This window comes from Olea europaea, chromosome 3 (assembly GCF_002742605.1).
Source record: "Olea europaea var. sylvestris chromosome 3, O_europaea_v1, whole genome shotgun sequence".
Classification (NCBI taxonomy): Eukaryota; Viridiplantae; Streptophyta; class Magnoliopsida; order Lamiales; family Oleaceae; genus Olea; species Olea europaea.
This window is the reverse complement of record NC_036239.1, coordinates 535,300-550,871: the sequence shown is the minus strand read 5'-3', so window position 1 is coordinate 550,871 and position 15,572 is coordinate 535,300. Positions and strand designations below refer to the sequence as shown.

General features: G+C 35.9%; 2 protein-coding genes across 2 annotated transcripts; both read left to right on the top strand.

Moving 5' to 3' along the window:
* Positions 1-595: 595 nt before the first annotated feature.
* Positions 596-6,930, top strand: LOC111380668 (protein DETOXIFICATION 46, chloroplastic-like). Its single transcript, XM_023004300.1, has 14 exons — positions 596-1,162; positions 1,275-1,369; positions 1,506-1,614; positions 1,712-1,767; positions 2,860-2,915; positions 3,466-3,604; positions 3,682-3,819; positions 3,901-3,969; positions 4,065-4,175; positions 4,378-4,506; positions 4,823-4,900; positions 6,085-6,156; positions 6,411-6,473; positions 6,554-6,930. The coding sequence occupies exons 1-14, from the start codon at positions 757-759 to the stop codon at positions 6,653-6,655; spliced, it is 1,623 nt and encodes a 540-aa protein (XP_022860068.1). The 5' UTR covers positions 596-756; the 3' UTR covers positions 6,656-6,930.
* A 1,826-nt stretch (positions 6,931-8,756) lies between these two features.
* Positions 8,757-10,781, top strand: LOC111391010. Its single transcript, XM_023016146.1, has one exon. The coding sequence runs from the start codon at positions 8,757-8,759 to the stop codon at positions 10,779-10,781; it is 2,025 nt and encodes a 674-aa protein (XP_022871914.1).
* Positions 10,782-15,572: the final 4,791 nt, after the last annotated feature.

Below are 15,572 nucleotides of genomic sequence, written 5' to 3'. Positions count from 1 at the left end.
AGGGGAGGGGTGGCAGTGGAGTGGGGGTGAGGTGTGGGAAGAAGGTGAATATTTTGGGGGGTTATTTGCACTTTTAAAAGTTTGAGCCTACAGTTGCAATTTATTTTTTTTATTTTTCTTTTATTTTCTCTTTTGTTTTATTTAAATATGAAGGCTTATTGATCATTTTACGTTGAAAATTGGTAAAAAGGACGTCCAGCGCAAAGAAATGTGGAAATAGGGACAAATTTGTAAAAAAAAAATGAAAGATAATGACGTTTTCTACAATAACCTTAAAAGGTTGAGACGTTTTGAGTCAATTACCCTAAAAGATAATTAGCATGAGCAGATTCCAGGTGTCAAAACTTAACGTGGTTAATTGACACGTAAAATTTTCATCCTCCACTTGTCATTTTTTGGTCTAGGTAGGCGGATGGAAGTAATCGGGTGATGGATGAGTCACTCTTTGTAAAAATGAGTGAGCATTCGATAACATTTTATTTTAAAATCAGCAAATAGTGATCGGACCTAAATGTTACTGTGCAGGGATTTATTTAACTCTGCGAAAATACAACCTATCACAAATTAAAAACTCTTTTTCACGTGGCTCATATTTTTCCCTTCCCTTCCCTTTCCATTTTCCGTCCAAATTCGCCCCCTCCCTTTTCTCTTTCTTTTCCACCTACTCATAGTTTTTCCTCTTTTCTTCATCCCATTCCTTAAGCATCAAGGGTTCCCTTTAATTTTTGATTATTCTCTTTCAAGCGCCTCAGTATCATGAATCTCAAAACCGTAGCTAATCATCCTCACATTCCTTATTTTCAGACCCCCAACAAGAAATTCGATCGAAAATTTATTTTTCCGAAAATTAGTTACCGAATTTTGGGTCGCAAAAACAATCGGTTGATAACGCATTGTATTTATCCAATCCGTGAATTAGAGAATGCTGAAAAAATTTCTCCAGTTACAGAAGAAGAAGAAGTAGAGAAAATACAGTTTACTGAAGAGTCTGCTGCAACTGAAATACAGGAGTTTTCAGAGAATGATAGCATATGGACTCAAATGGTGGAGATTGTGAAGTTCTCTGGACCTGCAGTTGGGCTTTGGATATGTGGGCCGTTGATGAGTCTCATTGACACTGCTGTTATTGGCCAAGGCAGCTCCATTGAGCTTGCAGCTTTAGGTATAAACCAAGTTGATTTTTCTATTCTTGGTTAAACTTTCTTTACTGAATTTTTTCTTGTCAACTGAACTTTCGTTCTTGTCTCTCTTTTTCCTTTTTGGTAATTTGGCAGGGCCAGGAACAGTGTTATGCGATTATGCAAGTTATGTTTTCATGTTCCTTTCAATTGCTACTTCAAATATGGTAGCTACGGCTCTTGCTAGACAGGTCAGTTATGGAAATATACCTACTGAATTACTTAGTGTCGTAAGTTGTAACAATGGAATTTTGATTGGCATTTTTGAAAATTCTGATTATGTTCAAGAGGCATATGTATATAAAAATATATAGTCTAACAATGCAGGATAAAGATGAGGTGCAGCATCAGATTTCTATCTTGTTATTCATTGGATTGGCTAGTGGTTTTCTGATGCTTTTGCTCACTAGATTTTACGGCGTCTCAGCACTGACTGGTAAATAGGGACTTAAGCATGGCATTTCTAACTATATTTTTTAGCGGTTCATCATATTTTATTATTGATGATTAAATTGTATATTGTTTCTTTCCAGCTTTTACTGGGGCAAATAATGCAGAGATCGTAGCTGCATCGAACACATATGTTCAGGTTCACCTCATCTCTAGCTTAGTCGTATTATTGTTGTGCTAAAGTATATGATAATTTTGGATTGTAAGTCTTTTATTCTTTCAGCACTATTTTTGTCGGGAATGCGTACTGTTACTTGGTGTTACTGTGGAATGGCTTTTATGGAGCAGGACAGTTCAATTAGGCCCCCCCCCCCCCCCCCCCCCCCGGGGGATATAAAAAGGGAATGCTAAAATGAACTTCCATTTAAGAGAAACTATGACGAATGATTTTTAAAAAAGTAATGACATGATATGTCGCTGACATGTTGATTAAATTCTTCATTTATATAGCCCTTGTTTGAGCTTCATTTTTTGGAAAAATTCATTCTTCAACAATGTTTTGACATCATTTCAACTACACATTCTTTAATAAAATAATATTACACGCAAACTCAAAACTTTTCCTTATTTTTTAATCACACATTTCCAATCAATAAACTATTCAAAAATTCATTCTTCCCAAAAAAAGTGGCTCAAACAAGGGCATAATATAAATTTAGTTTTATACTTATTATTAATTTTTCTTGTTGAAATATTTTAAATATGAGTACATATTTGTTATTTACTAATAAGTTTCAGTTAAAAATATATAATATTACTAGTAAAAAAGAAAAATAATTATGGTAGAATGTCTTATGAACGTCGGGTATTGACACATATCCGATACGAAAACGCTATCATAGTTGAAGTGTTTGTGTTACAGAGAAGAGAAGTCACTTTCTGAAGATGTATAAAAGATAATTATTTACTTATGGGCAAATGGTTTTAACCTATTAAGTTGCTCAGTGCTGTGGATTAATAGAATCCATCGGACAAGAAACTTCACAAAGCCATTTGCATCTAGAGTTTGAACATTTTGCATGCTGGAAGTAATCATTTTCCCTCCTGTAATTCGATAGTTTTCTCAAATCTACTGTGGAAAATGTCTTTCAAGAATTATGGTCCTCACTTCAGCAAACATAATCTATTAGTTAATTTAGAGAAAATTATATTTTTCTTTGATCAGTTTTCTCTTTGTTTACCTTAAAAATGAATTTCTCTTTGTTTGCAAGTAACTTATTTCTTTTACCAGATTCGAGGCTTAGCATGGCCAGCAGTGCTGATTGGATGGGTTGCTCAAAGTGCCAGGTCTACACCAGCCATTCTAGACTTATTTGCTGATTGTTCTCTGAATTGCTTTGACTATATTTGTGGTCACGATTCCCCTAATTTTAGTTGGAGTCAGGATTGTTGGCTAATTTATGATTTTATAATAGGTCGTCCTAGTATTTTTCCTTACTCTACCTATCACAACCCCCTAAATTTCGTTTTCCAGTGATATTATATGCCAGAATTCAACATTAGCCAAATACCTCTAGGATAATTGTCTTCTTACTCGCATGTGTGCTTGTATAATTTTCTATCAGTGTGCAGTTTTTTTTAACTAAGACCGTGCTTAGCGAAGCTTTCTTAGAGACAAGTATCTTCTTACCTCTAAAGACTTAAGAATCACCAAGCCTGTCAGCTGTAAAAGATTTAGTGCGAAAAATATCTTGAAGTTGATCATGTATCTCCTAACTTGCTCACTTGTTCGCTTGTTCAAATAAGCTTTAGTCGGATGTATATCATCCAAAATTCATGATCTTGAACTGATCAGTCCTCTAAATAAGCTTACTCTGTATTTTTTCTTGATGAACAGCTTAGGAATGAAAGATTCATGGGGCCCTTTAAAGGCTTTGGCTGTGGCAAGTGCTATAAATGGCATTGGTGACATAGTCTTGTGCAGATTCTTAGGATATGGTATTGCTGGAGCGGCATGGGCAACAATGGTGTCACAGGTTTGCTGAACATAGAAGTTATAACTAATACTACGTTAGATTTGATTCACTTTTCCTCTATAATGCTGTTGTCTTAGGTTGTTGCAGGTTACATGATGATTGAAGCTCTGAACAAGAAAGGATATAATGGTTTTTCCATCTCTATTCCATCAGCAGAGGAACTCCTTCAGATATTCACGCTCGCAGCTCCAGTGTTTGTGACAATGATGTCAAAGGCTTGTGATACCTGCCTTGATTCTACTGCTTTCTTTTTTCTTCCAAAAATCATATAATTAATCTGACTTATTGTTGTTCAGGTAGCATTTTACGCACTAATCATCTACTTCGCTACATCAATGGGAACACAAACTGTTGCTGCTCATCAGGTTGAGTTTTACGATATTAATATTCTTTTTCCTCTGGGCGTAGTTTCCTTTCCAGTTAACTCATGGAAATTGTCGCTAAATGCCCTGTTTTTTAGGTCATGATACAATTGTATAGCATGTGTGCTGTATGGGGTGAGCCTCTTTCTCAAACAGCTCAGTCATTTATGCCTGAACTGATATATGGAGCTAATCGAAGTTTAGCAAAGGTTGAGGTTTTTTCATTCATAAATTAATAGTCACTTTACTTCTGTAATAATTATAACAAGAGACAGGAATATTCATATCTGGTTCATAAAATTTTTAGAAGTTCGTTTCACAGGAATTTCAGAAAATAATGGTCAAATATTTTCTTTCCTCGTCTTTTCGGACATTGAACTATTTTTCTGAACAATTTAATATGAATAACAGGCTCGAACATTACTGAAGTACCTGGTCATTATCGGTGCATTAAGTGGACTGATATTGGGATCTATCGGAACATCAGTTCCGTGGCTATTCCCTAAACTCTTTTCCTCCGATCCTGAGGTTGGACGTGAGGTCGGTTGATTTTCTTTTATTCTCTAGATTTTATGTGAAGGTGATGTATTTTGGACGTTGAACAATATAATAATGAAACACATGGGAAATTGGAAACGGATATTTGAAAGAAACAATTACTTAATTACAGTATTGATTTTGCAAACAATATATTAAAATCTGAGCATTGGTTGATTTACTCCTCTGAAAGGTAAAAGAAAACTGTTCGCATTGCAGCAGTTGGTACATGATCGGCTTGCTCTGTTATTAAGAAAATGCCTATCCTTTATGATAAACTGGATGTAGTCACGACCGAGTTTTATCTTATTTGCTGCAGATGCACAAGGTGTTGGTCCCTTACTTCCTTGCACTGTTTATCACACCTAGTACTCATAGCCTTGAAGGCACGTTGTTGGTATGTTGGTCCTATCTTATACTTTTTGTTATTTCCTTTTCCTTGCTACAAAGAGAAATGCGCCACAAGTTTCATTTTAGTATTTCGACCCAATTAGGGGTGGGCGCGGGTCGGTTCGGTTCGGTTCTCTTTAGAACCGAACCGAACCGAACCGAACTAAACTTTTCGGGTATCTAGTAAATGGAACCATCGGGTCCAAATATAATTATGGAACCGTTCGGGTTTGGTTCCGTTCGGTTCTGTACTATAATTAAATTTTTTAACATTTATAACAACGTTATATAAATACGACTAATGATACATTCAATGATTTTGGAATGTCAGAGACCAGTAAACTACCTTGTTCAAATGATCGCTACGATCAAAACTTTGGTTGGCGGAAGTCACAACTTCGATCGAAGGTCAGAGTGTCGGTCGACGATTGTATAGGTTTTGGAATATTAGCGAGGCTACGAGAGTGAGTGCGAGAGTCGAGACAACATTATGCACTTTAGTGTAGGTGTTTAGGGTTATTTAGTGGATTTGATCTTATTTGGCTAAAAAATGAAACAATAAAATGGGTAATTGGACCAAAAATTAAAAAATTATAAATGAAACAAATTATTGGGCCAAAAATTTGGATTTAAAAATCATTAATTTGTTAATTTGTTTGGAAAAAAATTAAAATTAAAATAATTTGATTTACTCTATATATATAAAAAAAAATTAGAAATATTCGGTTCTTATTCGATTTTTCGGTTCTTGGTCTAGAACCGAGAACCGAACCGTACCCGTCGGTTCTCAATTCAGATACCCGTTTGGGTATTTAATTTGACAAGAACCGTCGGGTTCGGTTCGGATCGGTCGGTTCGGTTCGGTAGATTTGCCCAGCCCTAGACCCAATGATGAAGTTTATTCAACCCACTTATACCAATTTCTTTAAATTGGTTTAGGGCAAAAGAGAATTTTGAAACTTTTCAGTATCTGTTTCTTTACCCATTTATTTTGGTTGAGGAAATCGTGATCTCTAACAAACATGAAAGTCTGAATATAGTTTGCGATTCTGGGTTTCAGACTCTTCTTGTCTGTAGCATCTCTTTTGCACTTTTGAGTTTATTCACTGACTTTTGGTCTCTCTACTTTTATGAATATCAAATATCACAGATACCAGAATTCTTACACTAGGATGTTTCTTAATTCTGCAGGCTGGACGAGACTTGAAATTCATTAGTATGTCAATGAGCACGATCTTTTGTTTGGGCACTCTTCTCCTGCTGGTATGTGATTCAGTTTTTGTTTCCTAGTTTTGACTGCTGGACTTATATTTTCCGTACTTCCATTTTGTACCTTCATTCCTATCATAGCCTTTTTCTGCTCTTTCTTCACTTTTTTTTTCGTGGTGATTTCTATAATAGATTGGACAATGCTGGAAGGGAAAACATAGTTAAAATTTGCTGAATTTCTATTTTAATTTGACTGTGTGACTAACTCTATATTTATAAAAAACTTTCTACTTCTTGTTATTATATAGCTGCTGAGCAGAAGCGGTTATGGCTTAACTGGGTGTTGGTTTGTACTCGTTTCATTTCAATGGGTATGTATACGGCTATAATATTCCTGCCACCTTATAGTCTTGCAAATCATCTGATTAGATGATAATTCGTCTCTCGCCAGGCTCGGTTTTCTGTTGCACTACGACGCCTGACATTACCAAATGGGATTCTCTACTCCGAAGATGCTACTCATTATCAAGCCGGGAAGCTGAAAACTGTATAGTTTATGAAGACAAATGTCAGAATAGACAAACTGTACGTGGTATTCATATCATGATATTCAAAGGATTGGCACCAATAGGAGTAGTTCTGGATGGCATGTTGTAATCTGCGGATTCTAATGTAGTTTTCAGCTTTTGTATTTTAGAAGCAAAATATATTGTATTAGGCAATAGAAACGATACAAATCATGTCAGGAATTCACATTATTGCCCACGAATATGTGGGATTACGATTCAATTCTTGCAGCATTACGAATTCTCTAGAATATTAATATCACTATGAATATAAAGCCAGATATTGAGAGATGCTGATCAAAGAAAATGTAGGCATTGTATGAAATCTAAGCACTAACTGCAAGACCTGCACGGCTGCCATTTGCAGAGGATCTTCTCCCGGCATCTTGTCAAAACTTTTTCTAGCCCCAATTGTCTACGGAAAAGGGTCGTTCATAGAATGCGACAAAACCTCAATATCCGCTGCTTCCATGTCGACCACGGACCATATTGTCTTTGTTGTTCTTGTGCTCCCAAGGTTGTTGGTCTTCTACTCTGCGATTTTCATCGAGTGCCACCAAGTTCAGAAACCCTCTCGAGCACAAAAACTTTATTTATCAAACGTAATGAAGAATGTCATAAGAACCTGAGATGCTCGATTCAATGCCTGTTATTTTCTTGCGAAACCTTCTGAGCCCGTCTTCTCTTCTCTCATTTTTCCTTTAGCTTGGTCAGGCTCGGTATATAGAGAATCACAGTTCTACAAATCTGACCAAGGACGACAGAACCAGTGACTTCCTCTAATTGCTTCACAGCATCATCCAACTCCGCGGGGCAGTTAGAATGTATTTTTAGCTGTATTTTCACTTGAACTATGAGCAGGCGCAGATGAATATCATTCAAACGGGGAAGGCAACAGAATCAATCACAATAAAACTCTGTCCGCTTAAAAGTGAATTACAATATAATATCTGCGAATTCACAAGTAATACAATATTCAAACAGGGAAATTTCGATTGAAATTCTGAATCCAAAATAGTAAACACGATAATGTAGCGAATTAAAACAAAGAAATACACATATGGGGGATTCATTTAAAAGGCTTGGTCAAACTAAACATTTGTTCAAAAAGACCAAGAACTAAGACTTTTAGTTGAAAGGCCTAAAGTTATTAAATATGGAAAATAGAATTTGTAAAAGACTAAAATATCCTTGTATGCGAAATGATGATATTGCCCTTATTTTCATTTCAATTTCCTTTCAACCCTAATCTCCTTCCCTCCCTCCTCTAAGAATGACTCAACCACTGTAGATGCCGCCATACTGATTTCTTATCATCATCTTCTTCTCTACTTAATGAAATCACAAAATCTACATTCTCATTCCCTTGAACATTCATTTGGTTGAAGTGAATAATAAAGTTTTGCTATATTTTTATTGGGCATTTGGAGAAGAAGAGATGGTATGGTAAATTTTCGATATTTGAGCCACTTTCTTTCTCCATTATTTTGAATCATCCGTTCATGTTGTTGTATATGTGTTTGTGGTGTTCATTTTTCAATAATAATTTTGAATTTATTTTATGATTTGATTGGATCTTTAAATGGGTTACTTCCCAATTTTATTCTCATTACCCCTTATTTGTATTTCTTAGAATTAATTGAAGTGAAATGTAAAGTGGTGAAGGATGATTGGCTTTTTTCACATTGTTTTCACGTGAAACGTGTATTTGATTTTTTCAGTACAGAACGACATTCATACCGTTTTATGAAATTGAGAACGACAAAGATATCGTTTTCTGAAATCCATGACAACGTACATATCATTATCAATACTGTATGACGTTTGAAATTTGATGAAATTTATATGTTGAGTTACAGGTTATGGACACCATGGACATGGTATGGATATCGGTTTGTTATCCAATTGAATATGAGCAGACAGTTGAAGGTGGATGGAAATGGAAGTATTCTGGAAATGGCAAAGGGAAAACAATACCTATTCTTGTTGCAAAAACAATTTCTTACATGGAACTATATGATAAAGTTAAGGAGGCATTGAATATCGATACGAGTTTATACAAAATGAAGATTTCAGCTCGTCTCGATAATGTCTAAAGCTCCAGCTGCACCAATCAATGGAATATTTGTAGATTGTAATGGTTTTGACGTAAGTGAAGATAGTCCTCGAAGGGTAGATGACGAAGTTAATTCTCCTATGGCAGATGACAATAATTTTGAGTTACGCACTCATGAACCTTGCAGTAGGGATGTAGTGAATGGTAATGATGTTGAATGTACTCAGATTGTATCTGAAAGTGTAAGTTCGCTCTGTTACGAGACATCAGTAAAAATTCTGGAACGATTAGATATGCGAGTCAACCAGTTGTTTCCATCGAAATATGACCTAATATCAAAATTACAGTTGCTAGCTGTGAAGTGCCAGTTTGAGTACAAAGTTAAGAAGTCCAATAAGAGCACTTATACAATTGTTTGTATTGATGAAAATTGCAAGTGGCGCTTACAGGCAACCAAGATCGTAGAAAGTCCCATTTTCGAAGTTCAAAAGTACAATGGTCATCATTCTTGTTCCATGAGTGTTCGTCACAGAGATCATAGGCATGCTTCATATATGATTATTGAAAACCACATCGCTCCTAAGTATGAAGATGTCAATCGAGTTTACAGACTAAGGGACATTATTAATGACATTCGTCAAGAGTTTGGCATAACCGTAAGCTATACTAAAGCGTACATGGCTAAAAATTTTGCTTGTGGACTGATTTATGGGAAACCCCGTGAGAGTTATGCGAAATTGCCAGCGTATTGTCATGTTTTGGAGATGCAAAATCCTGGTACACTGACATTCATTCATACTAATGATGATCGGCGCTTCAAGTACCTTTTTATGGCATTGGGACCAAGTATACATGGGTTCGTAAACTCAATGCGAAAGGTAATTTCTGTAGACGGTGCATTCTTAACATCGAGAATGAAAGGTACTCTACTCGTAGCAACTTCTCAGGATGCAAATTTTCAAATATTTTCACTCGCATGGGGAGTAGTTGATTCGGAAAATGATGAATCCTGGACTTGGTTCTTTCAGAAGTTGCGGTTAATAACAGGTGATACGGATGACCTTGTGATTATATCTGATCGTGGAAAGTGCATCAAAAATGGAGTTAGAAATGTGTTTCGATTTGCTCATCATGGTAATTGTACATATCACTTGCAAAAGAACTTGAAGACAAATTTTCCACGGTGTGATGTTGCAACTTTGTTTAGGGCAGCATCAGAGGCTTATACTGTAATCGAATTTGAGTTCTACATGGCAGCTCTATGCAGTAAAAAGGAGGGCATCAAAAAGTACCTATTAGAAGAAGATTTTCAATGTTGGGCTAGAGCGCATTTTATCGGGATACGTTACAATATTATGACTACTAATAATGCGAAATCTATAAATGGTTTGTTGAAGAGTGTTCGAGAACTTCCCATAGTTGGTTTACTAGAATATATTCGTGGGATACTACAAAGGTGGTTTTATGAAAGACATGTTGAAGCAGAAAAATGTGTGACCCAACTCACGCCAGCATTAGAGAAAAAGATGTGCATAACATATAATCAGTCAAATGGGTTGGAGGTAAATCAGGTTTCTCCGGACATTTATCAAGTTGGTGACAATTTAGAACACCACTTTGTGGATTTTTACGAAATGACATGTACGTGTAGAAGATTTGATTTGGACAAGTTTCCATGTGCGCATGCAATTGCTGTAGCAAGGTTTAAAGGAGACGAGGGCTATAAATTATGTACCCCCTTTTACACTAGTATTTGTTGGAAGCAAGCTTATTCTAAATTCGTATATCCTTTGCCGAACGAGGTCGAATGGCAAATTCCTAAGAATGTAATAGCAGAGAAGTATTTCCACCATTGGTACGAAGACAGGGCGAACGACCATCAAAAAAGAGGAAAATATTGGCCGGAGAGACGCGTGTGGCTCGTAAGTGCAGCAGGTGCAAGAAAATTGGTCATGTTCGATCCACTTGCACGGGCCAAGCAGCTAGTAGTGAACATTAATGTTGTAACACTATCTTATTTTGTAACTGTACGACTTCGTACTTATTATATCAACTGAATGAAATCACTTATTAGATTTTGTACTCATTGTGTTATTGAAATATTTTTGTACCGTTGGAATCAAATTTTAGTACTTTAGGTATTCATGTTCCTATCTTCTCACAGGGAATGCAAACTACGTTCATGTCATTATAGTAGACATGAATGTCGTTCCAGTTCAAAAATTGTACAGATTAACATAACGAGTTATAAATCGTTTCTGAGACACAAAACGAAATTCATATCATTTCAATGTTAAATACACACTGCTTCTCTGATTTTTCTGAACGACTTAGAACTCGTTATGAATATAAATAACGACTTAAAAGTCGTTTCAGTTAAAATTTATATTAAAACGATTTATACCACGTTTTCGAGACACAAAACGACATTCATATCGTTTAAATGTTAAATACACACTGCTTCTCTAATTTTGTGTAGCGACTTAGAACTCGTTATGAGCATAAATAACGACTTAAAAGTCATTTCCCTAAAAATTTATACTAAATCGATTTCTATCTCGTTTCTGGGAAACAAAACGACATTCATATCGTTTCAATGTTAAATACACTGCTTCTCTGATTTTGCGTAACGACTTAGAACTCGTTATGAATTTCAATGGATCGGATCCCGCCTCATCAATTTCTACAACGTCCCCTATATGTTGCAAATAACAACAATTAGAAGTAGAAAATCTGTTTCATTTGGATATAAAGATGTAAAACTTAACTTTGAATTCATTTTTACATACCTTGCGTGGATTCATTTGTATCTACATCATGCTTTTCAGGCTTCACAAAATCAGCAATCCCTTTCTCCACGTCGGGACGCTCGTCCTCTAATATTATTTCTTTTCCAACACTCTCCTTGATCATTTTTTCATTTTCTTGCTCATCTATATCATTCCCAGATCCAGCTTCCTTTTCCAAGTCCTTCCCTCCTACATTTTTGTCTCTAACCTCCTCCTCTAACTTTGGGTCCTCCTCACGCGCTTCTACATTTGTTTCAGCGGCAAGCACATCTCTCACATCATCAAATCCAGGCTCAGTTTCCAACTCCTTCCCTCCTACATTTTTTCCTCTAACCTCCTCCTCCTCCTCTAACTTTGAATCCTCTTCAGGCAGATCTACCTTTCTTTCAACAGCATGCACATCTGTCACATCATCAAACCCAACCTCCTTTTCCAACTCATCCTTCGGTTCATTTTCTGGTACATAAGCTGTGCTACTAGTGGCACCATCAAATGCACTAGTTGCTGGATGGAATCGACCCGTCACAGCCAATTCAACTAACCTATCAACCTTTTTCTCCACCCGATCAAATCGAGTCGATATAACTGCTTGTAGCCTTCCCTCAAGTTTTTCAATTTCCGTTCTCAATAAATCCTCTATGTTGATCTCAAAACCACGTTGTGGTGGTTGAGCTGCTCTAGGAGACTATTCGTGGTATGCATGCTGTGGCTCGGCATCTTGCTCAGCCTCGTCTCCTTCGGAATGATATGAAACACTCTCATCTTCTTCCACGATTGATTTCAACTCTTTCCAATAGGCCTCTTCGAGTTCAGCTTCGATGGGAATCAATGTGGAATTAACTTCCAACTGCAAATATTAAAAGGTGCAAGTCATTAGTCATTCATGAAGCTAATTCCACAATTTGTTCCCATTAAACTTAATAATGACAATTTTACCTCCTTCGAATTCAACACATTCTCAATGGCAGCAGACGTTAACCCCTTAGGCATTTCTCAAGTGACCATTCTTGGTATTACATCTCGATATTTCATACCAAACTTCATTCCCAAAGTTGGGATCGCTTCAAATGCCCAAATCTATTGCAAAACAAACATTTATATTATCTCACAACACAAATTTATATATATATAAAAAAATACGAGTCAAGTTTATTATTTGTTCATACCATTATAGCGAGGGGAAAGCCGTGCAATGAATATCGGCAACGTGATTCACCTCCAACGTCCGAACTTTTCAATTTATCTCCCATCTCACGTTTGAATATACTGATCGTGTATTCAAATGAAAACTTCCCCATGGATACGTCTCGAACCTATCTAGATCGTCCACCAAGTCTAGCCACCATAAATCGATGTATGTATTCTCCTCCGTAGCCCACAGGACGTATGCCAAGATTACAATCAATCCTAACTTATACTTATCGCTCTTTCTTTTCTTGCAAATTACAAATGCATTGTAAGCATCTCCCTTCGTTATCTTCCCCCCACTATTCTTAAAATACTCTTTCATGATTCGACACTCTTCCCCCAAGGTCTTATCTACGTCGTTATCATCACCCGCATTTAAGCTCATAACTAAAATAAATTCTTCCAACCCAAATTTTGTATTTTTCTCTCCTATCTTAAATCAAACTTCTTTTTTGTTGGTCCTTAACTTTCGCAATAATAACTGATGTATAACTTGTGAAGCCAACTTTATGTCCTTCAACCTAAGGAGAGATCCAAAACAGCTTTCACTAAGTTTGTTTTTGTAATTTGTATCGAGCTTCTCATATACATCTCGCACTATTTGCAATCTGCATCTCGTCGTAATCGTAGCATCTACTTGAAAAATCTTCTCCATAGCACTGCAAATTATAAAATATGTACTAATATTAGAACTGATGATAGTAAAGCACATAATAACAAATATAAAAACTAAAAATATTAAAACAAGCTACCTAGTTCTTCTAGTTTTTCTTGTAGTGGAAATTTTTTTGAATATGAAATTTAATAGCATGTATTATCATTGCTAACAACAAAGTATATTTTATTTGATATTCACTTATTAGGCGTTCTTAGCTTATGTGCTTTATAGAACTTGTAAGTACAATGCATTATAAATTGTGTATAATGATGAATATATACTTCTTGTTTGAAAGATCAACGTGAACTCAAGAAAGCTCTTAGAAGAAGAATAGGCAAAAAAAAATGACATTACTTGATATTGCAAATATTTCATCTGATGCAACTTTGTTTGTAGACTTACTTTCAAATATATTGACAAATTCAGAGCCTTGACTTTGTATTTATTTAGAATGAACCTCAACTTAGTGATGTTGCTTCAATAGATTAGTTCAAGTGGAATGACAATCATGAAAATAAAGTTAAAATGATCTATAATTCAATGGTGTAAGACATTTGAAGAGCGGTGTGCTCAACAATGCAAATCAAAATTTGGATCGAGGAGAGCAGAACGCCAAACATTCAAAGAAACTTTTGTGTACAGATAATACAATTTTCATACAAGGGGGCAAATGAATATGTTCAAGTAAGAGATGTACTAAATTAAAGGTATAAACAAGAGCAATGAACAGATTACATCTCTTCATCTTATCAGTCTTTAACATTTAACTAGACATAAGATCGAGTTTAATTTTTCAATCTAGAAGATCGTTGACAATGTCTGTGATGGTAGAAAACTGGTTTGTGGTATGATGCATGACAATCTCTAGTTGGATGCAACCTAGCAGCAAATCTAAGGGTATGGTGCAGTTCAAAACATTCTAACTGAACAAACTAGTCGAACTAATTGCCAGGGATGAACACATTCTTAGGAATATGATCTCCATCACAAGAATGTAGAAAATAGTTTGTCTACGTGAATTTCCACATTATTTTGGTTCAAGATGCAGAGTTCATAGGACACTTTTGGCAATGTCTTAGAATGTATATAATCAACTCGATTAAAAAAAAAAAACAAAAAAAAAACCCTATTTTCAGTTGCTAATTAATCACCCAACATCCAACAAAAAATAGTATCAAAACTTCAACAATTCATCATCAAGTCATAAATTAGTATACATATACAAATATATCTGTTCATAGTAGAGAAAAATTTGAGAGGGGCGACAAACCTGTGAGTGGGAGATGGAGAGGCGAAAAATTTGTTGTAGATAATCTTGTAAGAATCTTGAACTTTTGAAGTGGAAGGAAAACAGATGGTGAGTTCAAATGTCAAAGATGATGAATTTGAAAGAGAATAAGGTTTTTAATTTGGAGAAGAAGAAGTTTGGAGCCAAGAGAGGTTTTCACGTGATGAATGGTAAGAAATCCCCAATTCTTTCTTCCTTCATTTTCATTTTATAAGATAGGGTAAAAGGGTCTTTTGATAGTTTTAAATATTTAAGATTTCTTTTATTTTGTTATTTTCGATCAAAAATCTTTTGAATAAATATGATTTCAATGGTGACCATTCCAACTTATTTCCCCATATACTATCAACTGAAATTATTTACCTTCTTTTAGAGTTTCAATCAATGTGGTGATGACAGTGTCAGTCACTCCAGACTTTCCCAACTGTTGAGACTTAAGATTTTCCCAAAGCCATGTGCATACGATGCCAATTATTTCTTCTCTTTCACAGCGAGAGTTGGCAACTTCCAATTAGGCTCTGAGCCTCGTTAAATTACATTTCATTACATTTTATTTTTTTTTTTCTTCCATGCAACTTTTCTACCCCCGTCAAAATCGCCTATTTCGTTTTGGACCGCAAAGACATCGTTTGCGGGCTCGTACAAGAGAGCAGTGGAAGAGAAGAAGAGGCGACGCGTGGAGATGGGAGGATAGGCGACGAGATTTCGGGTGGAAAAAGACGACGACGGTTGGAGGGGAATGATAAGGGACTGTTTGGGGTTGATGTTTATGGAAGAATGAAAATAAGGGAGAGTCGGACGGAGGATAAAACGGCAGCGGAGGAGGAAGATAAACGTCCCCATTTCTGGTTGAATTTACCTGTTTGAGGCTGCTCCCAGATACCATTAGAATATTTAATATATCAAGAAAAAACCTTTGAAAAGT

Bases quoted from the DNA above. Each gene is read 5' to 3' on its own strand.
- LOC111391010 (XM_023016146.1), top strand. From the start codon at position 8,757: ATGTCTAAAGCTCCAGCTGCACCAATCAATGGAATATTTGTAGATTGT.
- LOC111380668 (XM_023004300.1), top strand. From the start codon at position 757: ATGAATCTCAAAACCGTAGCTAATCATCCTCACATTCCTTATTTTCAG. The intron at 3,970-4,064 runs GTTGAGTTTTAC...CCTGTTTTTTAG, and splicing joins AAACTGTTGCTGCTCATCAG to GTCATGATACAATTGTATAG. The intron at 4,901-6,084 runs GTATGTTGGTCC...TTAATTCTGCAG, and splicing joins GCCTTGAAGGCACGTTGTTG to GCTGGACGAGACTTGAAATT.